General features: G+C 50.6%; 1 protein-coding gene across 3 annotated transcripts in view; it reads right to left on the bottom strand.

Moving 5' to 3' along the window:
- ACACA (acetyl-CoA carboxylase alpha) overlaps positions 1-25,389 on the bottom strand; it is a 106,296-nt gene that overhangs the window by 53,201 nt on the left and 27,706 nt on the right. For 2 of the 3 annotated variants that reach the window (XM_071448018.1, XM_071448017.1), the window contains 14 exons: positions 24,663-24,797; positions 24,109-24,255; positions 23,750-23,938; positions 23,087-23,187; positions 22,894-22,982; positions 21,757-21,881; positions 18,509-18,622; positions 16,628-16,741; positions 15,944-16,033; positions 15,353-15,471; positions 7,002-7,025; positions 4,539-4,682; positions 3,389-3,485; positions 2,035-2,142 (listed from right to left, as the gene is read on the bottom strand). In XM_071448018.1, coding sequence (XP_071304119.1) covers positions 2,035-2,142; positions 3,389-3,485; positions 4,539-4,682; positions 7,002-7,025; positions 15,353-15,471; positions 15,944-16,033; positions 16,628-16,741; positions 18,509-18,622; positions 21,757-21,881; positions 22,894-22,982; positions 23,087-23,187; positions 23,750-23,938; positions 24,109-24,255; positions 24,663-24,797 — 1,596 coding nt within the window. The remainder of the gene's footprint in view (positions 1-2,034; positions 2,143-3,388; positions 3,486-4,538; positions 4,683-7,001; positions 7,026-15,352; positions 15,472-15,943; positions 16,034-16,627; positions 16,742-18,508; positions 18,623-21,756; positions 21,882-22,893; positions 22,983-23,086; positions 23,188-23,749; positions 23,939-24,108; positions 24,256-24,662; positions 24,798-25,389) is intronic. The other variant, XM_071448016.1, reaches the window with a different exon arrangement.

Genomic DNA, 25,389 nt, shown 5'->3' with positions numbered 1-25,389 from the left:
GCAGGAAACATCCTTGCTCATTTGCCAGGATTGCCTTCCGAAGGGAGCACGGCGCAGATGGGGTAAGGTCACGGAAAATGATGGAAAGTGAGTTTTAAAGGAGCTAACCCATGGAAGATGTGGCTGATGGCTGCCTTTGGCACAGTGTGCTCAGTCCAAAGCACACACCCAGGCTCTCGGCCTGGAGAAGGCTTTGGGGGGGCTCTTTGTGACCTCCCAGTCCTTTAAGGGCATTAAAATAGAAGGGAGAGGGACTTTCAGCATGGGCAGAGAGGAACACGACAAGAATTAGAGGGACGAGGGTTAGATGGGATGTCAGGCAGGGCTTTGAGATCCCTTCCAACCCAAACCATCCCGAGCCTCCAGGATTCCACATGGCAAAGGTGACACAAGCCAGATGTCAGTGATTTTTTTAAGCAGATCACAGGATATCCATGCTGGCTGCCTCTCCCTCACAGTCCCCTCTCAGAGGAGTGCTGCCATCAGGACTTGCCACAGCACTGATCCTCTGAAGCGCTAAGATCTCGTCATTCTCTTCTTTTTCAAACTTTCCTCCTTCCTCCTCCCTCTTCCAATTTAAAAGCAAGGAACACAAGAAGGAACAACAGCTCAGCTCAAGCAGGAGCAAACCAGCCCCTCTCTGCACAGACTGTGATGTTTTACTAAGGTTAAGCCCTTTGGAAATGAGCAGCAGTGACTATATTCATGGCAAGAGGAAGAAAATAACTTTAATAATGCCATGATTTAAAAAGCAAAAATTGTTATTGCTTTTAAAATTCCACAAGTGGCAGACAATAACAGCAGAGCAACAGGATTCTGATTACATGGTAATAATGTGGGTCTCCCAGCAAGGCCACAGCTATTAGAGAGCGATTAGCCATCAGCACCTGGAGAAACTCCATTTCCACTGACTGCCTCAATCTCCTCCACAAGTCATTTACAAGTATATGATCCTAATTTCTATTAAAAAAACCACACACAACATGCTGGGACTGGAAGATTATTTGGACAATTTGGATCAACCTATTTGATAGTTTAATGTGGTTTTGGATTTTTTTTTTTTGTAATATATTTTATTTCTTTCTTTTTATCCCCTCCCATAAAACGCCTGGAGCATGATCAAGCAGATGAAAAGCAGAACTAGCTTTAATTCTTGGATTTGATTGTTTTCCTTGTTTAAAGAGACAGGAGGCTGCTGAAGCCATGTGGATGCCAGCCCCATTTTGGAACCCCTGATTTCTGCAGGGTGTGTTCCCACACCCCACACTCAGAAGCTGGAGGTGCAATGAGCTTTCAGAGCTCCCAAACCAGTGCAGCTCCACGATCCCAGCTCCTGGTGGGATTTTCAGCCCCACAAACCACTGGAGTTCTTCATACCACAGAGAAGCAGGTGCAGGCAGAGCCCAGAGTGGACACAAGGAGGCTGTTCCCAGCCCAGGCTGTCCCACAGCTGACCCTGCACTGACATTTGGGACTCCTGAAGTGCATCCCACACTAAGAAAGGTGCAACAGAACATGCCAAATAATTCCTCCTCACGCCAGGAATGTTGTGTAAGGTGGATGCTCCAGCACCCTAACAAGGGCAATAAACTTAAATTTCATTAAGACTGTGGTGATACACAAACACAGGACATTTCAATGTCATTGTACATGGTTCTGTTGCTCACACAACAACTTTATCACCAGGGAGAGGGACAGAACACGTTTTTCAGAGCGTGTGGAGACAGTTACTGAAGATTCACTGTTTAAAAACATTCACTGATGTGTTTAAAACCTTCCAAGTCTTTCATCCCATCAAAAATTAAAGGGAAGAAGTCCTGACCTGACAGATTAGAAGGAGAAACAACGACCTGGTGCCTTCAGGAAGGTGCAGCTACACCCAAAGCAATGGGAAGGCTCCAGAGGGGATAAATGGAGGCCGTAACTGCAGCATGTTTGCTTTGAAACCAAACCAAACCACCCCAAACCTAGGGAGCACAGAGTTAGAGTTTCCCCAGGCTGCCCTGCAGATCCCAGAGGGGCAGAGGGGCTCACCTTGCTCTGGGTGAACTCCCTGAACATGGCAGCCAGGCCGTCGTCGTCCACGTCGCCGTCGGTTTTGATGGCCACGTTGAGGATGTGGATGGGCTCCTCCCGGGCACTCTGCAAGGACAGGGGAGGGTCCCCATGGAGCAGGAATTAGCAGTGAGCACCTCCTAGATCCCCATGGTCCCCATGGAGCAGGAATTAGCAGTGAGCACCTCAGAACAGGCTCCTGAAACCCAGCTTTAGAGATGCTCTGGGGGAAAGGGCCTCAGCAGAGCGCCAGGGAAAACTCTGAGGGAAATCCTTGACCAGACAGCCTCAGAAATCTGCAATTTCACACAAGTCAACGTCCACAAACATCAAACAGGAGCCCCCTTGGGAGAATTCAAGGATGAGACGGGGCACAGGGTCAGGGCCTCTCTTTACCAGATGCAGCACAAGGACACTAGAGGACTTTGGCATCATCAAGGAAAGTAATTAAATTAATCAAAGTGTAGGGGCAAAACAGTGTGAGTTTCCATACCTACAACAACATGAAATGATGTGGAAACATCAATTCCATTTGAGCTCCAAGAAATTACAAATGCAGCCTCCAGGAGCCTGTGATTAACTGGGAAAAAGTGAGACTGGACAGGAAATTACCTTGGTGAGGTGAGGGGGATGCCGAGAGAGGGATCTGAGGACATTAAGGTTGACAGTAATATTCTGGAAAAGGCTACAGTGCTTCCACACATCAGGATCAATGGATCAGCGGAAAACAAAGCCCTGTTCTGGACACAGGCTGTATTCCAGCAGAGCTTCCCACTCTTGTGGAGCAGCTACCCGTGTCTAAGGGAAACTGGACTTCCATCCCTATGGATTAGGGACCACCTGCCTCCTCTGCACCTGTTCTCCACATCTCTGAACAAACTGAGCAGCTCCACTCGGCTTTTCCTCCCAAAAACAGTTCCAAGAGGCAGAACAGAAGGAAGAGTCAAGATTTAAGGGGACTGGGAAGGGTGTAAGACAGGAAACACAGCAAGTCAGATGGAGGACAAAGACAGCTGAAGATGCAGTTCAACATCCTGGTGCAGAGAGAGGGTCTGGAGACTTAATGGTGGGTTTAAACTCTGTTATGGTGCTGTGGATCCAGGAATTGTGCTGATGCTAAAAGCCATAAACTAAATTTACATGGAGAGCAAGAGCTGAGCTGTAGCTTTAGAGCAGAGCTGGAAGCGGCCGCCCACGCCGAGTCCCCTGCTGTGGAACAAGCAGGCAAATCACAGCCATAAATACACAAAGCTCCCAACTCCTGCTCCCAGCACTCAGCCAGGGAGGAGCATCCAGCCCCAGAGTACCTTCCAGAAAGGAAAACAACCCCTACCTTGTCCTCATCATACAGGGAAGCGTGGCCGGCCTCGGGGAACGTGGGGCTCTGAGGGGGAGAGTCGCAGAAGCATCCCATGACTTCATCAAAGATCCTGGAACACAGAGGAAGGAGCAGTGACCACCACACCACTGCAGCACCCAGCACTGACCCCTCCAGTCCTGGCAGAACAGGGCTCCTTCCCCTGCTGGGCTCCAAGATCAGGAGGCAATTCCTCAAACCAGGGTCTGCGTTGTCCAGCATTGGTCTGAGACATCCTGGGTGCAGGCTGAGGGCTCTGCTGGGGGTTTGCCTGTCCCAAAAGGTTGGAAGCACAAAGAACTGCCCCCACACACATCCACAGAGCATCAGGAGCCACCAGCACATTCCCAACCAGCAGAACCCAGGATGCTGATCCCTCTGTGTGCACAGCGCTTGTCCTGCAGCCTGGGCCACACACAGGGATCCAAGCAGGGAAACACGCCCAGGACTGTGGGAATCTACAAAATCAGAGGGTTTTGGGAGAGCTGCAAAAGGCAGGCCTTAGATACAGTCGAACTGTGATTAGAGCTAAGCAGCAGCCATGAGATTGGTCAGCAAAAAAATTATTTAAATTGTAGAAAGGCAAAGACAAATAGAACAATGGTCTGTGTATTACCGCTTGTCTAGAATAACTCCCTAAGCCACAGAAAAGTTTATCTAGCAAGATATTAGGAAGGTTAAAGCTTAATAATGGAGCTCTGTGCATTGTGTTTTAAGGCTTACAAGTAGGTATTGTATTTGAAATAAGCAAGCATTTTTTTAACCAAAGGCCCGTGTGTTTATGGTGATTGGATAGAACCACTGTCAATGTGCTTTTGCTTTGTGTGATTGGTCAAGAAACTTATAAACGAAGTTGTAACATTAAGTTCTTTGTCTGCTGCCTGGGATGTGAGCTGCTGGCATCTTCCCATTGTCATAACCAAGTAATGAGACTGATGCTGGAAATCAAACAGCTCGAGGCATGTTCCACAGCAGCCCTGTCCCGTTTGTGATCTGTAAATAACCCCCTGCCGGCATCAAGGACCAGCCTAAACCTGACTCTAGACCTGGCAAAGCCTTTCCCCAGCTCTGCCAGGGCCCAGGTGGGGCGGTGGCCACAGAAGCAAGGCCCAGGGTGGGCACCCACCTGACGAAGTCCTCGAAGGTGCGGAAGGAGACCATGCCGCCCATGCGCTGGCACGGCGGCGTGAAGGAGTTGTCCAGCAGCACATCACTGACACTGGCCACGTGAGCCATCCCATAGTGATTGAGGTTGGAGGAGAAGGACATCCTGAAGAGCAAGGCAGCAAGAGCACAGTCAGCAGGGGCAGGGCAGGGGCACAGCACTGGCAGCAGGTTTGGGCAGCGCCCCGAGCACCTGGAGCGTGGCTGGGTGTGACCGTGTTCACAGGGGTTGTAGGATGAGGGAGGAGATGAGAATGTTGACTCTGTGTTTCAGAAGGCTTGATTTACTATTTTATCATATATATTACATTAAAACCATGCTAAAAGAATAGAAGAAAGGGTTTCATCAGAAGGCTGGCTAAGAATAGAATAAGAAGGAATGATAACAAAGGTTTGTGGCTCGGGCTCTCTGTCAGAGCCAGCTGGGCTGTGATTGGCCATTAATTAGAAACAACCAACATGGGCCAATCAAACATCTACTTGTTGCATTCCACAGCAGCAGATAATCAATGTTTACATTTTGTTCTTGAGGCTTCTCAGCTTCTCAGGAGGAGAAATCTTAAGGAAAAGATTTTCCATAAAAGATGTCTGTGACAGCTGGGCAATCCCTGCTGGGTTGTTCAGCCTGCCCAGAGCCCCTGCCATGCCTCTGGTGCCACCCTACCTGGATGTTGTGTCAGTGACAGGAACACCCAGAGTTGGCAAATAATGCTATAACCCCTTAAAACAGGTATTTCCTGAGATGACAGGAGAATTCTGACTGAATTTTTCTCCTATTTCTCCTCCTGTCTTTATGTGTTGCTTTACAGGTGGAACATGATTCAAGCAGCAGCAATTCTGAGATTTGACACGTGAAGGATTCAGTACATTTTTACAAGGGCTGTATTAACTTATTGATTCCATGATTTTTCTGATCCTACCACAGTTTCCACTCCTCAAATGCAGCATGGTACAGTGGCTTGTCCAAAATTCTCTGCTGAGTCTTACCCTCTCATTCCCACCCTCCCTGTTCAACAGCTGGATGTGGCACTCAGTGCTCTGGGCTGGGGGTGGCAAGGTGGGGATCAGGCACTGGTTGGACTCCATGATCATGAAGGTCTTTCCCAACCTCACTGATTCTGTGATTTTAATTGGTTTTTTTAAAGATTCACAGTGCCACAGAGTCGAGACTGGCAGAGGAAGCTTCTCCCACAGGAGAAGGCACAAAATGAGATTGGACTTTCATCTGGTGACCACAGCTGGGGTCTGCCTTCTCTGCAATAATTATCACCAATTTCTGAGCTGTACTGCAGGCTCAGTTCAGACTCCCTTCCAGAGCTGCCTGCAAGGTGGTGACACTTCTGAAGAGACCCAAGCAGGGAGCTGGCCCTGGCACCTCACTTGCTCTCCCTGGGCTTGGGGACACGTCAATTTTGCTGCCAAAATTGGAGGAGATGGGGGAAGAAAGTCAGGGAATGGATTCCCCAGCAGCCCTGGAGCCTCAGAGCTGTGAAGTGCAGGGGCTGCTCACTGTGTGGGAAAGCAGGACCTGACCTGGCTGAGCTTTGCTGGGATCTCCTCCTTCCCACACACCAAACCCACTGTGATCCAGCCCCGACTACAGTGCCAACAAGTCTGAAGCATCACAGGGTGATTAATGGCTCTCCATGCCTAAAGTCACTCTCTGTTTCTGCAATTTATCTCTGATTAAGAGCCGTGAGACTTCCGAGCCCATTTTTACTATTTTTCCCTAAATAGGCTTGTAAGCAGCAATAAATAATAGGGATTCAGGTCTTGAAAGAGGGGAATTTTTCAGGACATGCCTTGGTGTACACTCTTACAACTCATACAAAAACTATCACAGAACAGGAGCTGAACAAAAAGACAGCAGACATTTTTCATGTATTATTTAAAACAAGAAATACTTTTCAACTGAGACACGGGAGGAAAAATTAGTGTCCAAACCACAACAAAACATGCTGTCAGCTGTTTGAGATGTAGATTCATCTGTGGTGTGAGGGAGGTGAAACAGCCCTGACAAATTCCAAGCCATGCACAAGGAACCAGGGTGGGCTGGGAGGAGCTGCCTGGGGTCACTGGCCAGAGGGCCAAGCCTCTGGGACCCAAACCTGGGAATTCAGTGCCAAAAAACACCCTAGGGCAGCACTCTGCTGTGTAACACACTGCAGAGGAGCTGAGTCACCCAGCAAATTTAATTCCAGAGATTGCTGCATGCAAAGTTTTGGGTGTTTTTTTTTTTTTTTTAAAGAAAAGCTGAAAACATGTTTTAGACAAAGGGAGAGGAAAAGGGGAGGTAAAAGAAGAGTTATGGTGGAGAGTTTCCCAAGTAAAGAGAAGGGCACTACAACAAAACATGCTAAAACATTCAGGGTTAGGCTCCTTTCTAGTGTGGATTTGGAATTTGAGAAGATGATGGGTACTGTACCTGTTCAGTGTGGGGATGTTCCCTCTGAAATCAAACAAGCACAGTTAATCAGACCGGTTAGTGAAAGCCATCACGCAGAACCATCATCAAACAACCAGCAACACCTTCCCAAGGGACTGTCCCAAGTCAGGGAGAGCTGCCTGCCACCTCCCTGACCCACCAGGGCACAGCCAGGCCATGCAAACAACGCAATTTCCCAGGAAAACACCTGGCACGTGCCAGGGACCCACAGTCCTGCCCACCTTCCATGGTCCCCTCCAAGCCCAGAGCGAGGGCCTGCACTCCCTGACAGAGCAGCAAACAGCAGAGATGCAAAAATAAATAAATAAATAAAAATAAATCAGCATCTCGCACAGGAAAATTGCAACAGGTTCAGGAAAAGCAGCCAAATGCTCAGTGCCAAAGCTCCAGGCTGAGCAGCAGCCCACGCACAGGCAGGGACAAAGAAACACACAGCACCATGGAACACTGGGGATTCTCAGCACTCAGGGCTAAACAGAACAACCTGGAGGCTAAAATAAAAACCTGTAGGCTAAAAGAACAACCTGGAGGCTAAAAGAACAACCTGGAGGCTAAAAACATCCTGAAGCCTAAAAAGAACAACCTGAAGGCTAAAACAACAACCTGCAGGCTAATTTGAGGAGAACTTTCCCAATTCTTTTCTAACAGCAGCCCAGCTCTCCCCTGTTTGTTGCAGCCCAGGGATGCACACGGGGCAGAGGAGTCAGGGCACATTTTCACAGCCCAGCCCAGCCCAGCCCACAGCAGGAACAGCCAGGAGAGTGCTCCGTGCAGGATGGAAAAATGGCTGGGATCTGACATGCAAAGTAACCCAGATTAAATTTAGAAAAAGGTCCTTGCACACAGGGGGCTTGTGCAAAGGGGTTAGCAAGAATTGAAAGATGGAAAGGAAAGCTTTGAGGAACATTCACCCCCTTCCCTTCAGGAGATGAAACCACAAACTCCTGTGACAGCCTGGCCCATGGGCAGGACCCCAAGGGCTGGGTGAGCAGTGTGTCCATCCCATGGTCACTGCTCAGCTCACCCTGCCCTGCCCCAGACTGGCTTGGTGACAGCAGAGTCACCTCCACTGCCAGGGGATGTGCTGGGTGCATCACTGAGAAAAATAAAATCCCATTGTCTCCTTAAACCATATGGGGAAAAATACCTAAAACTATATCTGTTGTAAGTACCATAGAGTAGTATTCAAGTATTAAGTATTTATTAAGTAGTATTTATATTAGTATTTATATTAGTATTTATATTAGTATTTATTAGTATATATTAGTATATTAGCATATATTAGTATATTTATTAGTATTTGTTATTACAATATTTGTATTAGCATTTAAATTTAAATTATTTAAATTAGGTAGTATTAAGTAGTATTTAAATATGAAGTATTTAATTTTGGGGGATGGTGGGGACGGACCCTGTGCTGCAGAGCCTGTGGTCAGGACAGAACTGGCCTCCAGCCCTCAGGGGGCTGGGGACTATTTTTTGAGCTTGGCAAGGAGCTGGAAAGCTGCATGTGATCCACTTGAGTTGGAAAAAATAGTCTGGAGAGGACTGGCAGTTCCTACCCCCAGCAGGAACCCACCCGTGGCCGTCCCTGGAAGGCTTTCAGCAAAGAGAGGGACAGGAAAGCAGCAGAACAAATGTTCAGCTCAGCCTCGAGAGGGGCACCCTGGCGCTCTGGGAGCTTCTCCTGCCCCTCCACACGAGCTGCAGAGGCTCAGGCAGGAGAGGAGGGGAGGGAAACAACACAAGGAGGATGGGCTGGAACCGAGAGAGGGCAGGTTCAAAGGGTGTCAGGGAGAAATTCCTCCCAAATCAGCTGTGGCTGCCCCTGGATGCTGGAAATGTCCAGGCTGGATGGGGCTGGAGCAGCCTTGAGACCGTGCTCACAGGGTCTGAGGATGAGGGAAGAGATGAGGATCTGACTCCGTGTTTCTGAAGGCTTATTATTTTATGATATATATTACATTAAAACTATACTGAAAGAATAGAAGAAAGGATTTCATCAGAATGCTGGCTAAGAATAGAATAGAAAGAATGATAACAAAGGCTCTGTCTGAGCCAGCTGGGCTGTGATTGGCCATTAATTAGAAACAACCACATGAGCCCAATCCCAGATGCACCCGTTGCATTCCACAGCAGCAGATAACCATTGTTTGCATTGTGTTCCTGAAGCCTCTCAGCTTCTCAGGAGGAAAAATCCTAAAGAAAGGATTTTCCATGACAAGATGCCTGCGACGCACCCTGGCCCAGTGGAAAGTGGAATAAAAGATCTCCAAGGTCCTTTCCAGCCCAAGCCACCCCTGGTTCTGTGCCAGGGCCACCTCAGAGCCCCCAGCAGCAGCAGGGCAGGCCCAGGCTCACAGCCTGTGCTCCAGAGCCTCCTCTGATCCCTGCTCAGCTCCCAGGATGGCCTGGAAATGTTCCTGACCTGCTCTGCAGCCCCCTGGCCCCACTGCTCCTGAACCCCCTGAATTCAGCTCCCCGTGCCCCCTCCTCCCTTTTTCCCCTTTTTCTGTGAGGAACAGGAGCTGCCCCATGGCCACGCAGGGCTCAGCTGTGGGCAAAGCTCTGAAATGAGGCAGCAAAGCAGAACCAGCCCAGGCTGGCTCAATACCCCACTTGTAGTTATTAACAGCAGTACCACAGGAGAAGGAGCAATTCCACAGGCTCTGGCCAGTGCCATTCCTCCTATGTTTCCTCATTTCTGCAGAAGATCTAACCAGAAGGCAGTGAAACATGCCTCCAACCATACATTTTGATTGGCTTTTCCCTCTCCCTCTTTCTTCCCTCATTCTTCTGCTCCCTCTGTGATTCAGCCGAGCTGAATCTGCTACACAAGTCCAATTTGCATAAAATTATCCTCGTTCCATTCAGTTTGCTGCCCCTTGCACAGCCCCTTCTTTGCTCTGCTGGAAGATTTTGCCCTTTTCTGAGGCAGGCAAGCCAAGGGAACAGCAGCACATTACTGCTGCCTGCTGCCTAATTAACATCAAACCCCAGCACGGAGCTGCGGGGATTTCCAGGTGTCCTGGAACCATCCTTCCCTCCTCCCTTCCCTAAAAACCTCCCCCACGACCAGGAGGGGACCTCAGGCTGCCTGACAGCCCCTGAGTGACCCCTCTGGGGCTCCAGGTAGGGTCAGAGCCCACAGCAGCACGGCTGGGCCACTCCTGGCATCCAGAGATTGATGCCAGAGGCTGTTCCAGCAAACAGTCCACAGAAAATGCTGTCACTCTGTCAGAAATTCACATTTTGTGAGTAGATCATTGTAAAATGACAGCAGGGAAAAAAAAATCTCTGCATGCTGCTGTAAATGTGAGTGTGGGGTTCTTAAAAAAGCCCTTTTTGGGGACCAGGGATATTTCACCTGGCTTTTGGGATATCTAACCTGGCTTTTGGGATATCTCACCTGGCTTTTGGGATATCTCACCTGGCTTTTGGGATAGTTCACCTGGCTTTTGGGATATTTCACCTGGCTTTTGGGATATCTCACCTGGCTTTCAGCCTCCCAAATGGTTCCTACCTGTAAGCTAAGGAAGAGGCTGACAGAAAGGAACAACCAAAATTGCCCACAGGTGATGAAACATCAGGAGACAGCAAAGGACAGACCATGCACCACTCTCAGGCCTTGGAGTCACCAAGGTGGGCCATGAGCAAACATCCACAGGCACAGAGGGAGGAGATCCCAGGCCAGACCAAGCACAGGACAGCTGGGACATTTACACTGAGGGAAGTACCCTGGGAGGGGGCTCTGAGCAGCCTGGGCTGGGGGAAGCTCCCTGTCCTCTGCAGGACTGGGGTGAGATGAGCTTTAAGGTCCTCCCACCCCAGGCCATTCTGTGCTGATGCTGAGGAAATGCAGAGCAGATCCTGCCTGGGCTTCATTTCCAGCCTTGGGAGCAGCATGGAAACCAGGCTGCAGCCCCAGGGGGGAATCCAGCCCAGCCAAGGCTGCATTTCTGCCTCTGCACCCTCTGTTTGTGAGTGTGCACAGAGGCAGCCAGGCTGTGCTGCTGGCAGCTCCTCTGGAGCCCCCAGAGCCACACCAGGCTCACATCAACACCCTCTGCACTGCCAAACCCTCCTCACCTCCTCCTTCCACGGCTCATCCTGACACAAGGTTCCCCAGTGGTACTTTTTTAAGATTTTTCTAAGATTTTAAGTTTTTTTAAGATTTTTCTAAGCCTTCTGATGTTGACATTCTTGTAGTGAACTTTCTCCCACCCTTTCTGTAAATAACTCATTGTTTTGTATTTTTTTACAGAAGAAGAGAAAGTTGATGGACTGTTTGTTTGTTTAGTGTAACTGGAGAGGCAGCACTGTCACCCTCTGATCCACTGTCACCCTTAGAAAGCTATAAATGTTGGAGTCACTAAATAAACTTCTCTTTTCCTTCACCTTGAGAACAGCAGTGTGAGCTTGTGTTCTTTTGTGTCCTATAGCAACACCCCATGACACCCCAAGGCAGCTGGGGATGCTCCAAGGGGCAGAGGGAAGGGCTCAGTGCCCAGAGGGGCTGGCAAGGCATGGCTGAGCCAGCAGGGACCAAAACCAGGCTGGTTTTTTATTTCAGTTCCCTCTGGGGCTCACAAAGCAGAGGGCAGAGCCCTGGGCTATCCCAAAATCCACACTCCCAAGTCAGAATATTCCAGCGCCTCAAAATCAGAATATTCCAGCACCCCAAAATCAGAATATTCCAGAACCCCAAAACCAGAATATTCCAACACCCCAAAACCAGAATATTCCAGCACCTCAAAACCAGAATATTCCAACACCCCAAAACCAGAATATTCCAGCACCTCAAAACCAGAATATTCCAGCACCCCAAAACCAGAATATTCCAGCACCCCAAAACCAGAATATTCTAGTACCTCAAAATCAGAATATTCCAGCACCTCAAAACCAGAATATTCCAGCACCCCAAAACCAGAATATTCCAGCACCTCAAAATCAGAATATTCCAGCCCCTCTAAGCCTCCTTGTCAGCTCCTGCCCCAGCCTGTGACACAGGGGACACACCCAGGCCTGAGACCAGCAGGGATGTGTTTGGTGGGAGCACATTTAGCTCTGCTGACCCTGCAGCACATCTGCTCCAGGGGAAGGGGCACCAAGGGGCAGCTGGGCAGCCTGGCCGGGAGCTGGGGATGCTCTGGGAGGAGCAGGGCAGGCCCCAGGAGCTGCCTGCAGCACACAATGGCCCAGTTTCATTTAAACCTGGCAGCTGCAGACATAAGAAAGGCTGCTGGGAAGCAGGAGAGGAGAGGGGATTAGAAAGGAACACTTTTGTTGAGAAAGCACTGTAATTCCCTCTCCTGGAATGTTCCTTTGAACAGAAGATTGGAGGGTAAGATGAGGCAAGGCCTGCTCCACGAGCACCTCAGCAAGGCCTTTCAGGCTCTGTCACCTGGGCTGGGCGCTCACAAAGGCACTGAGCCCTCTGAGCAGCCAGATCTGCCCCTGTGCCCGGGCAGCAGGGCTGGAACAGCACCCACAGCACCCAGAGCAGGGCTGGAACAGCACCCAGAGCACCCAGAGCTGGGGCTGGAACAGCACCCACAGCACCCAGAGCAGGGCTGGAACAGCACCCAGAGCAGGGCTGGAACAGCACCCACAGCACCCAGAGCAGGGCTGGAACAGCACCCACAGCACCCACAGCACCCACAGCAGGGCTGGCACAGCACCCACAGCACCCAGAGCAGGGCTGGAACAGCACCCACAGCACCCACAGCACCCAGAGCAGGGCTGGAACAGCACATACAACACCCACAGCCCAGAGCAGGGCTCACACAGCACCCAGAGCCCAGAGCAGGGCTGGCACAGCACCCAGAGCCCAGAGCAGGGCTCCTTTTCTCCTCCCAGCCTGTGCCAGGAGCCTGGCAGCCTGCAGGGCAGGCAAAGCTGGCACCTTGCAGCCTGTGACACCCCAGACATGCCCTGGATCCACCCCTCCAGACTGGATTTCTGCAGGGACAGGGCTGCCAAGCCCCCTGTGCTGCCAGATGGTGGCCCTGCACTCCTCATCTGCCTGCACTGGGCACAGGGGTGCTGATGGACCCACAAAGCCCTCGGGGCTCCCATTAAAAGCTCTTTTTCTCTCCCTATGACTTCCCCTTGCTGCTCCTGCATGAGGATGTTTGCTGTTCATTTGAACAAATAATTCCCCAAACAGTTTCTGCCCACAGAAGCCACCAGGAGCAGGTTGCACTTGTGTGACTTTGTCAGCAGATTTAAGAGCTTTTCTGTCCTCTCTGCTTCCCTGTGGGCAGCTGATGGCAATCCTGCCATGGCCAAAAGCACAGAGCCTGAGCTGTGATCAGGCAGCTCACAGGGACTGACTGGGATTGCTTCTGCCACAATTAAGTAAAAGCATAGCAGGGTTAAATACCAATAATGAAGAATTTAAATACGAATTTAAAAACCTAATTAGAAATTTAAACCATTATCAGTTTGCTGTTTTCTCCATGTGAATGTTTGCCTCAGTAAAACCTGGGGGCTTTCAAAGGTTCACAGACACCTGACACAAAGGGACCAGGGATTCAAAATATCTGAAAAATATCTGAAAAATGTGTGAAAAATGTGTGGCATCATGTAACAGCAGCTCCCAGAGGGAATGCTCTCCTGAGGGCTCCCTGCACCTGCTCCTGGGTCCCCAGCCCTGCAGAGCCTCCAGGGACATTCTGGGATATTTTGGCTCTGGGCTTTGCCCTTGGAGTGCATTTTTAGCTTTTCAGCCGAAGAATTTGTGCTACAGAAGATACAGAAAAGCACATGAGGAGCACAGACCATGGCCAAGAACAACAAAAAGAAGATTTAAGCAGGACAATGTCGGGGTTTTGAGATTTCCTTGCCCTGGGTTTAACACCAGCTGTGGCTTCAGAGCTCCTGTGCCACCATCAGCCCCTGGGCACCTGCAGCCACCCCAGAGGAGAGCAAGGAGCTGCCCAGGAGCCAAATTCACCCCTGGCAGCTGGAGGCACCTCCAGGGAGCTGGACCTGCCCCTGAGCCTGCTCTCCCTGCACAAGGAACATGCATGGTGCCTTCTCCACGACCCCGAGGAGCAGAGCTGGGCTCACAGCACTGCCCCACCCAACTCAGAGCAAGGGCAGAGGAGATTTCAGGCCAAGGAGCTGCTCCTGGAGCAGGGAACATCTCTCCTCTCCCAGCTGCCCTTGTCTGACTCAGGCTGTGCCCAGAGCACAGCACTGGCAGCCAAAACTCCCTGAGCAGCAAAGGCAACTGAGGCCAGCAGGGAAGAAATGGAGGGAGAAGGAAAGGGAGAAAAGAGCATTATAAAGGGGCACTAAAAATAGCCTGCAATTATGTACAAATATTCTAGAAATGCAGGGACCAGATGAGCCCAGGCACATGTCCCATTGGTAGCAGGGCTGGCTGGGGACAGCCATTCATTCCCAGCAGAGCAGAGCCTGAAAACCATCTCATAAAAACTCCTGATGGGTTCCCAAGGAAATGAGACCAGACCCCAGCAACAACCAGAGCAGGGCAGAGATGCTGGGGAACAAAGGAGGCAGGAGGGGCCCGGCACGGACCGACAGTGGCACCCGGTGGCTGCGGGGACTCACTGCGACCTCAGAGCCAGCACGGACCAGCACAGACAGCTCCAACCCTCCCGGGGAAAGAGGGATGGGCTGAGCCCACACACAGCCAGAACAACCTGCTCCAGGAATAACATGAGCTGCAAGGTCCTCCCAAGCCAAATCGCTCTGATCCAACGGTGCTGCAAGTTCTGATAATCGGGTTTGCTTTTTTGAAATGAACTGGAGATGCCACCCTCCTCTCCAGGAGGAGGCAGCAAGAAAAGTGCCCCTATCACCACTGCTGTGCAGCCCAAACCATCACGGTTTTGGTTGGTTTTGGATGCTCTTGGTTGTAGTCACAAGGAATGCAAAACTGAAAATCAAACTGTGCCAAGCCCAGCATTTTGTATAAAACTCTGATCTTGGTCTGCTCCATCAAAGAATCCTGTGCTACAAAAGATGTCACCCTATCCAGCCAAGGCAGGAAGGAGCAGAGCCACACAAGCAGCCAGAAAGGGCTGGCAGGAGAGGGACAGAGACTGTTTGACTGCTCTGTATTAAAATTCTGATTAATTGATTATTCTGTCTGGAATTGCATCTTTTGGAAGGCTCTGGATTCAGCCAGAGCTGACATTCCAGAGATCATTTCCAACCCAAGCAGAAGCTAAAAACCAGAAAATTCATGAAAACTATCCTGCTCAAATGAACCCCCTTTCTCCAGCAGCCCTGGTGCCAGCTCCCTTTGCCAGGGCAGGGTGAGCCCCTCCCAAAGCTCCCTGCAGAGGCAATCTGACCTGTTGGGGTGGGAGGTGGGCAGCATGAACTGGAACTCCACCACGCAGGTGTTGTCCTTCAGCTGGCGGTGCTGCACGCTGTTCAGCTCGTAGGCAATGTAGGCTCTCCTCACATACACCTGGGCAGGGACACAGAGCCATCAGACACCTCTCAAGGGTCCAGAACAAACAGATCCCTGCAAATGAGCAGCTGGACAAACTCCAATTCAACCAGAGTTTGTTCTTTGAGAAAGGCCAGAACCATCAGGGTTACGATCCTGTGCTCTGGCAGCAGCTTCACCTTCTGCCTTCAAGCACCTCAGTCTTAACACAAACAAAACCTGAATTTGAAATTTCACTCAATTATCAATATTAATGCTATTAACATTAATTCTAACCTCAGTCTTCACACAAACTAACTTGAATTTGAAATTTCACTCAATTATCAGTGTTAATGCCGTTAACATTAATTCTAAGCATGCCCAATCCCACACAACCTACAGCTCTCTTAGATCTTGCAGAGTTGCTCAAAACAGCTGCAGACAGTGCTCAAAACAAACCAAATCCACAGGAAAATTGAAATATGAGTTTTTTCAATGGGAATAAACTCACCTCCAAAGCTGCCATTCTCACCACCTGGTTACTATGGTAGAAGAAGTTGGGAAGCACATCAAAGATGGATGTCTCAGACAAAATGAGTTTCTAGGAGAGATCACATTAAGCAGAGGTTTCAAAGAGTGTCTTGCAACCAGGATCAGACAGAAAAGGAAAAACCCCAAATCAAGCCTGGCTAGTTCTGATTTCTAAGCTTTTCTTGTTGTTTATCAAGGATTATGACTTTTTTTATATTAAACCACAGAAAACCTGAAGTTGGAAGGGATCACTGAGTCCAACTCCCTGCTCCTCACAGGACTAAAACTAAAACCATGTGAGAGAAGCTCATCCTGGAGCTGCCCTGGAGCTCTGGCAGCCTCAGGGCTGTGCCCATTCCTTGGGGAGCCTGGGCAGTGCCAGCACCCTCTGTTCTGGGGAAGAACCTTTTCCTAATGCCCAGTCTGGACTCCCCCAGGCACAGCTCCATCCATCTCCTCGTGCCTGGTGCCCAGAGGAGGAACCAGCACCTCTGCTCTGCTCTGCCCTGGGAGGAAGGTGCAGAACTGGCACCAGGCCATCCCCACACTGCACAGGGACAGAAACAAAACCCAGGGCAAAGCTGGACACCAGACCAGCAGAGCTGGAAGGCAGAGGGACGTGAAGGTCAGCGAGAAGGGAGCCAAGGAGAGGGGCTGGGGGTACCTGCAGGTTCTCAATGCAGAACTGGTGGCCGTACATGTCGATGGCAGACAGGAAGATGGACTCCACCTGGTTGTGGCGCAGCTCGTAGGAGGGCAGGTGGGAGGCAATGAGGACCTGGGGAAACACAGGCAGGCTCAGAGGAAGGAGCCATGCAGGGCCAGCAGCAGCAGCAGCTGCTCCATCCCTGGGGAGGCAGCCAGAGCCTCCCGTGCCCTCTCCCCTCCCCAGCTCGTTTGTGTGTCTGCTCTGTTGGTGTCATGGGCAATTCCCCAGGGAACAGCTCCAATCAAGTTCCATCAGTGCCTGGGATTTGGCAGGGCAGAGCTGCCAGGGCTGGGGCTGCCTGCCCAGCTGCTCATGGGGAGGCTGAGCTGGCAGGGAGCAGCTGTGGGGACACCCAGGCTCTGCCCCTGGGCAGGGGAGGGAACAGCCACCAGGGCCAGGCATCAAATGCCCAAGGTGAAGGATGCAGAGGTAGGAAATGGAAGCAGCCTGCAGGGAAAATGAAGTGGAAGAGCAGCACAAGGGCTGCAGCACCATCCCCAGCTGCCATGGGGAGGTTCAATAGCGGAACGGTTCAAGGACACAAACACAATCCTGGAGCAAACAGAAGGTCACTGAGCAGCTTCAAACACCCTGCTCATCTTCAACAGCCAAGCTTTGACATAAAAGGAGAGACCCCCCAAGTGTGAGCTTTCCTGCCTTAGGCTGGAGATGGGGAGTGTGCAGGGAGAGCAGTGATCACACCCTGGGGTCAGCGCTGTCAGGAAACCTCTCACCCCTTCCTGGCAACAGAGGGAGGGCTCAATGAACTGCTGAGGAGGAAGCTCACAACAATATCTGGGTGCCTGTGTGACACTCAAATCAGTTCTGCAGCAGGCTCTTGGAATTTACCGCATCCAGAGTTTTTCCAGTTATTTCCAGGTTAGAACAAAATTGACAAAGCACAACTCAAAGATGGGAGAAGCCCTGCAAAAGGGCAGCATAGTTCTTTGTGGTAATTCCTTAGCAGCTGCAAAGAACAGCTGGTTCTTGTGCAAATGGCTCTCCCTGTTCTCTGCACACACGGATCCACAACTGAAAGGCAGCTGAGGAACCAGGAGCTCCAGCTCCAGCCATGGAGCCCCTCCATGCTGTTCCTGCACAATCCAGGCAGCCTGTGCTGCTATGACAAAACCACCAAAAACCACAGTGGCCACACATTTCCACCTCCTCCATCGCACAAACCATGGGCTACTCACAGTTAACTCTTGTGTGAGCCAGACAAAACTTTTTTTGGAGGAGCAGGGACAAGGGAATGCATGTTGAATTAAAATATGACAGTGATTGGGAATGCACCACAGTTAATCACTGTTAATTAGCTTCACTGTCAAAGTGCTGCTCACTGGAACCTACTGTCCCCATGTGCACAGTGATCAAGACAAACATGAGGAGCTGTGGGTTTGCAGGGCTGAGCTGCAGGCAGGAGCAGCCTGGGTGTCACAGACAACTTTTACGAAAAATCCTTTCCTTAGGATTTTTTCCCTCCTGAGAAGCTGAGAGGCCTCAGGAACAAAATGTAAACAATGGTTATGTGCTGCTGTGGAATGCAACAGGTGCATCTGGGATTGGTCTCATGTGGTTGTTTCTAATTAATGGCCAATCACAGCCCAGCTGGCTCAGACTCTCTGTCCGAGCCACATACCTTTGTTATTCATTCTTTCATTCTCAGCTTAGCCAGCCTTCTGATGAAACTTTTTCTTCTATTCTTTTAGTCCAGTTTAATGTAATATATATCATAAAATAATAAATCAAGCCTTCAGAAACACGGAGTCAGATCCTCATCTCTTCCCTCAACACAAGATCCCTGTGATCACGGCCACACCTGGGCAGGTGCCTCACCTGCCGTGCCCTCAGGGCCACCTTGGCGTTGGTCGTCTTGCTGAGCTGGGTCAGCTCTGTCAGGATATTGATCAGCTCGTCTGTCAGGGTGGGGTCACGGCCACACAGCTGGTCCTGCCAACACAGACAACAAGAAATGCTTGGAGCACAGGGAAAACATCACCCGTGCTCTCCCAAAGGAGTCTGAGCCTGCAAACACACACTCAGGCTGGACCATGCCATCCCCAGCAGTCCTGACCTGAATCATCCTGCAATTCTGTGCTGACAAGGACACAAACATTCAGCATTCAACAATTTTACACACATAAATAAACAGTGAAAGAAGGGACAGGCACCATCTCCCATTCTCCTATTTGTAGCACATGTTTTGGCACCCAAAGACTTGAGAAATGCTGACTTCTCAGAGAGACTCAGGAAACCTTTTCCCATTACCCAGTTTCAGGTTTGTACCACAAGTTTCTCCTTCTGGTACAGAAGTTTGCACCAATGCAAAGTTCAAAGAGCTTAAATTGTAGCCAGACACCTTGTGGAACATGTGAAGGTCAGCAAGCCTTCCCCATGAAGGGTGACCAGAGTTACACTGCCAGAGAACCTCCTGACACCCACCTAAAAAACACCTCAAACCTCAGAAGTCCCCACAACTCCACAGCCACAAACCACCCAAGCTTTGTGCAGCTTCAGCCAATGCCAGAAAAAGGATCTGTCACTGCTCTGACAAGGCTAAGCAAAGCTAACTAAAGCCATGAATAATGTTCTGTATTTCCCCACCATACAGGACTGACTCCATAATATTCCTTCTAACCAGAGAATCCTGGATCTGAGCAAATCCACAAGCTTTCCTTACTGCCTAAATTGGCTGGATAAAACAACAGAACTGAAGAGCACAAACTCGCAGTGTTAATGCTGTTCCAAAACTCTTCTGAATTCATCCATTCAAAAAATGCCAACAGGAGAGACTTCCTTCCAAAAATAGTTTCAATTCCCATGAATAATCCCACAGTCTTCAACACTTCTTGTGAGCTTCCTCCCTCCCACCCCGAAGCTGGGAAGCCTCTAGGAGCCTCTAACGTGATTCTTCCACACAGCACTTAACAGCTTGTCTTGATAAATTAATCATAGCAGGGAAATGTGAGATGAAACAGGGATTTGCCACGAGAAAAGAGCTGGTGCCTAAAAGTCTAAAGAGATCTAAAACACCTATGGACCAGAACAGGCTATCTGAAGAGCCAAGGAATAGAAAAGGATAAGGGGAAACCTCTGTGCAGCAGGTGGGATTGACAAACCTGCCAGGGAAAATAAATTAAAAACCAAAGCCAAATAATACAGAAGTCCCACAGGGTGAGTAACTGCAGCACAGCTCACAGTCCACGAGACTCCAAGGCTCAGCAGCTCTTCCCTCACTCTGCTCTTGATCCCCTTCTCCCCAGCCCCACTCAGGCTGCTCCAGGGATGATGGCACAGCTCTCCCAGGGAGGCAGACCAGACCCAAACCACTGGGAAAATACCTGAGAAAACACCTGAGAAAACACCTGAGAAAACACCTGAGAAAACACTTGAGCTCCTCACTCTGACCAGACTGCTGTCCCCTCCTGGGCAGCCCTGGGCCACCAAACACAAGTGTGATTGCTCCCAAAGCAAGTTCAGTGCATTTATCCAGCCCAGGGCACTGTGGGGACAGTGAGGAACTCAGGAACTGCTGGGTTTCAAACACAAACTCCTGGAGTTGCTGTGCTGCTGCTCCAGGGAGCAGAAATCCCACAGGACAGGGGACCCTGCCATGGCAGCAGCCACTCCATCCTGCTCAGGCCAGGATGTGCATAAGTTAAGCCCAGAAAACGAACACACAACAACAAATCACACCATATTTCAACAGATGTATGAAGGATGAAGCAGCTCCCACCCTGCCTGCAGTGCCTGCTGGCTCTAAAAGGTGAGTGATGGCAGCACAACAGCATTACTGAAGGCATCCTTGGAGCCCCTGGTTAATAATGGGCTCCTGGATCCATCAGTAACAGCCCCACAGGCAGACAGGCTGCCCTGACCCCAAACACACCAACAGCCTGGACCCCCAAAAACACCACAGCTGCCACCATGGTCACACCAAGCACACCACAGCTGCCACCATGGTCACACCAGGCACACCACAGCACATTTGGAGCCACGAGGTGGGAGAGGAGTGATGATCTTTTGGTTCACGGAGAGCCTGGAAGCTCAGGGACACCCAGCTGTGCCAAGGGTGACCATGGTGTCCCTCCTGAGCTCCTGTTTCCCACTGCAGAGAGGAAATCCCTGTGCCCCCCATGAGGCAGCACCGTGGGCTCAGATAACCAGGAGTGGCTCTTCCACCAGGGTCTCTCTGGTGATTCTGGCTCAAGTTGGCCTTTACTTGAGCAGAACTAACAGGCAGTGATGGTGGGAAGAATGTCCCAAGAGCAAGGGACAAGGGAGGCTCTCTGAGGTCTCCCCAGTGCCCCTCACAACAGCAAGAGGCAGCGAGGCACGGCCCGCAGCAGGTGACAAAGCAGACTGAAAGTTGCAGTCCTGTTCTAGCAAGGACTGCTCAGGATGACAACAAGAAGCCAAAGGCAGGGCTGGCTGTGCCTTCACTGATTGGCAAAGGCAGCAGCAAAGCCTGAGCCCAGCTCCCTGACAAGGGCTAACGCCTCGCCGGCACCCCCGTGTAATTACACACTTGAGTGACTGGACTCTGAAGAAAATTGAAGGCCTGAGCTGTGAACAGCTGCCATTTTCTCTCTCCATCACGCCAGCGTGATTACTTGAGAAATGAACAGCCCCAGCTCAAAGCTACTCCAGAATTCTCAGAGGAAATATGGCTCCGTGTTCAAATAATGAGATTCTTAAGGCAAGCGTTACTTACAATCACACCACACACCAAAAAGGGAAAGGGGGAAAAAAGGGGGAAAAGGAGAGCCAGGAAGAAAGAACACCAGGATCCTTACATCTTACAAATGAGAATTTAAGAAACCTAGCTTGGGTCTAGGAAACTATGACACTTTTCTTGCTCTGGAGAGTTATTTTGTGGATGGCTACTTTGGATGTATTTTGGGCAGTAACAGACCACACTATGGTTGTAAAATAAAAGACAAAAGAGAGGAAGAGAGAGAGGAAGAGAGAGAGAAAAGAAAAGGAAAAAGAAAAGGAAAAGGGATAAAAAGAAAAAAGAGAAAAATAAAAAGAGAAAAAATAAAAAGAAAAAGAAAGAGAGCAAGCAAGCAGCAGGCACTTACAATGAGCATGGTGACCAGCAGGTTCTTCTTGGTGACCTGGGCATGGGAGAAGATGTAGTTCAGCACGGCGTTCATGTCGCTCTTGTTCTCCTCACGAAGGGTGAAGACACACTTGTCATAGTGACCTGCAGGCAGAAATGCACATTGCTTTTCCACCCTTCACACCTCTGTGGCAAGGATTGCAAGTTACTAGATGTGTCTGTACTTTTCTAGGTGTATTTTTTGAGGATCTGCTTGGGTTGAAGGGAGCTGACAATGGAGAGAGACTATTTACAAGGGATGGAGTGACAGGACAAGTGGGAATGGCTTCACACTGACAGGGAGCAGGGTTAGGTTGGGTATTTGAGAAAAATTCCTGCCTGTGAGGGTGGGCAGGCCCTGGCACTGGGTGCCCACAGCAGCTGTGGCTGCCCCTGGATCCCTGGCAGTGCCCAAGGCCAGGCTGGAAGGGCCTTGGAGCACCCTGGGACTGTGGAAGTTGTCCCTGCCCATGGCAGGGGTGGAATGAGATGTGCTTTAAAGTCCCTTCCAACCCAGACCATTCTGTGTTTCTCTGTGGTCCACACAATCAATTTGGGAAGGAATCATTCCCACCATCACCTACTGCAAACTTTAATTCTAACATCCCACTCTTAATAAACAGCTCCAACACCAAATGCCTCCTTTGTGAGCAATTCTGACAGAGGAATAGGGAACTCAGACTTTCATTCAAATGACAACCAAAATGAAATAACAGCAAAAAGCCTTGCACCATCCTCTGCTGCCAGCAAATTGAAGTGGAAATGAATCTGCAGTACCATTAGGCCAGGGCAGGTAATGGAGCAGGACAAAAGAAGAGTGGAATCTGAACTACCTGTAAGAGCCAGAGCCTCAGAATTAGCCAGGGCTCCATTGCCATCTTGTGCCTGGATCCAGCAGTGCAAGGCATTGATTTCACCTCTCAGCTTCAGCTGAGCTCTGGGGGACAGAACCTCCTCTACAAAAGCCAGGGTCCCACTGCAGACCCCAAAAACAAGCCAGTGCACCTCACCTCAGCACAAAGTGAGGGCAAACCTTCCCCAAAGGGCCCACGTGGACTTTCCAGGACCAAACAGAGCTCTTTAAGAAACCAGATCCTTGGTGTGCCCAGGAACTCACCGTGCTGGAACTGAGTCTCCACCTTCAGGTACTGCCGGAGCAGATCCATCACCACGGCCTTCATGTGGCCCCGAATGCCACTGCGGTACCTGCAGGGGCACCAAGGCAGCCCTGAGCGAGCTGAAGGCACAGCCAGCCCCTGCCATGGCTGCTGGGGAGCTCCTGCTCTGCAGGACACCCTGGCAGGCCTCACCTCTGCACCAGCTGCACGATGCTCTGCGTGTTCATGAAGAAAACCTCGCGCTCCGACTTGCGGTTCAGCGTGGCCGCGTGGCTGTCCAGGATGTTGGCAATCTGAGAGGGAAAGGGACATGGAAAAAAAGCACAGGGAAAACCCTCAATGGGCTGGACAACCAGCAGAGACACAGCAGAGCCCCAGCAGACTCTAGCAAAGGAAGGTAAGACCTGCCAGTGATACAAAAATCAATGCACTGTGTCATACCGTGGAGAAATCAGCTTCCAGCATCTCCTCACCCCATCCGGCCTCCCTTGGCAAATCATCCTATCCTCCCTCAAAATCATCCTATTTTGAGGTTCCACTGGCACTACAAACTGCACTGCAGCACATGTACCAAGCCAAAAGGAAATAAATGCCCACAGGGCCACTGCTAAGACTGAAGTGTTCCCAGCAGTGTGCCTGGTTAAAGCCACACTGAGCAGGGAACAGGGACCCTGCAGCACAGGTCAAGAGACAAGCCTTGAAGTGACACAGGTAAGGATCTTCCACCATCAGCACCCCCTGTTCAAACACACCTTTCAGGTTCAGTTAACCTCCATGCCATGTAAAGGAACTTTCTCTCTCTGTGTGCCCCAACCCAGAGCAATTTTTACCCCTCCAGGAAGGGGGGCTGCTCACCTGCTGGCTGGGGAACTGGCAGAGCACCGAGGTGATGTTGCTGGCATACTGGGCCATCTCCTTCTTGATGGACTTCTCCACGTTGGGTGGGATCCTCCCAGAAACACTGGTCATGATGTCCTGGAGCTCCAGCAGGGGCAAAGATGGATCCCTCAGGGTCTTCATCAAACGCTCAACCCATCCCTTCACCTGGAGAGAGACAAGGCAGTGAAGGCAAGAAAGAAGAAGAGAAAGAACAACAAGAGGAAAAAGGAGAGGGGTGATGTCCAACATCCCATCCCTCATGGCAGGAAAATTGCCCAGCCCTTCCCTGAGCTGCAAGAAGGCTGTTTTGGCTCTGGAAGAGAGGCCCCCAGTACCTTGCTGCTGAAGAAGGGCTCTGGCAGGCAGTAGCCATTCATCACGTTGACCAGGTTGTCCAGCACGTAGTGGAAGATGCGATGGAGCTTCTCACCCCGCAGGGCTGTGCTCTGGATCTGGGGCAGGGTACCTGTGTGCAGCTCAGCCTGCAACAGGGAACAGCCTCACTGAGCCTCCTGTGGGCCACCAGCCCTGGGAACAGCCTCACTGAGCCTCCTGTGGGCCACCAGCCCTGGGAACAGCCAGCCAGCCTCGGCTGGAGCCAAGGGTTAACCTGCAAGGATTCCCAGAGCACATCCCCACAACAGCACAATCCCCACAACAGCACTGAGGTAAGCAGAGAGCAGGAATGGTAGATAAGTTTGGCCTGAATCAGAGAGGGAGAGAAAAATCTCAGTGCCAGTCCTGATCTGATGAGACAAATAAACAGTGAAGTGACAATTGCAGTACAATGCACAAATGGGAAACTGGTTCACTGGAACATCCTGCACCACTCTCAACATTGCTCCCTCATTAAAACCCCACAATATCTGTGCCTTCTGCAACTCCTCACCTGCTGAACCCTGCTGGGATCATCCAGCTGCAGCTTGGCAATCACACAGCCTGGATCCAGGACTGCCCCTGGGCGTTTGACATAGTGGATGCAGCCTGATTCTCCTGCTGTTATGGTCATCACCATTTTCATCACCTGTAGCAAGGAAAGCAGGTTACACACTCAGCTCCATGTGCCCCAAAATGGCTCTAGTTTTGGGGGGCAGCAGGCAGTGTCCCACCCCAGACAGACCTGCATTCAGGTGTCCCCAAAACTCACAAGCACAGAGGTTGGGAACAAAACCCAGACACTGAAGTGAATGGGAGAACAGAATAATTGGCCACAAAATAGTGCAACAGGAACTTCAGGAATGTCACTGCTCACACTGCCTGAACCAACAGGGGACTCAGGAAGGTCCCACACTCAGCACAATGAACAAAGCAGACAATTTCCTGCTGCATTCCAAAGGCTCCTCTCAAAGGCTGCAGCCACATCTTCACTTCAAGCAGAGGGAACCAGGATCACTTTCTAGAGCTCTCAGACAGCTCTTCCCAGACAGAAATGCTTCCTTAGATCAAGAGCTGCTGCCTTTGGAGCAGGAGGGCTGGGTATGGGGGAGCCAGCTTGGTTTTACCCTTGCTCTGCTCTACACCACGGGGAGCCATAGGGATTGTGTGGGTGGTGCCTCCTTAGCCATGGCCTGTTGCAGTGCAAAAGCACTTACATAAAATAGCTGGATCTCTGTCTT

The sequence above is a fragment of the Agelaius tricolor genome, unplaced genomic scaffold, assembly GCF_023055355.1.
Source record: "Agelaius tricolor isolate 1412-34295 unplaced genomic scaffold, bAgeTri1.0.p SCAF_25, whole genome shotgun sequence".
NCBI classification, from domain to species: Eukaryota; Metazoa; Chordata; class Aves; order Passeriformes; family Icteridae; genus Agelaius; species Agelaius tricolor.
This window is presented reverse-complemented; position numbering and strand designations above follow the sequence as displayed.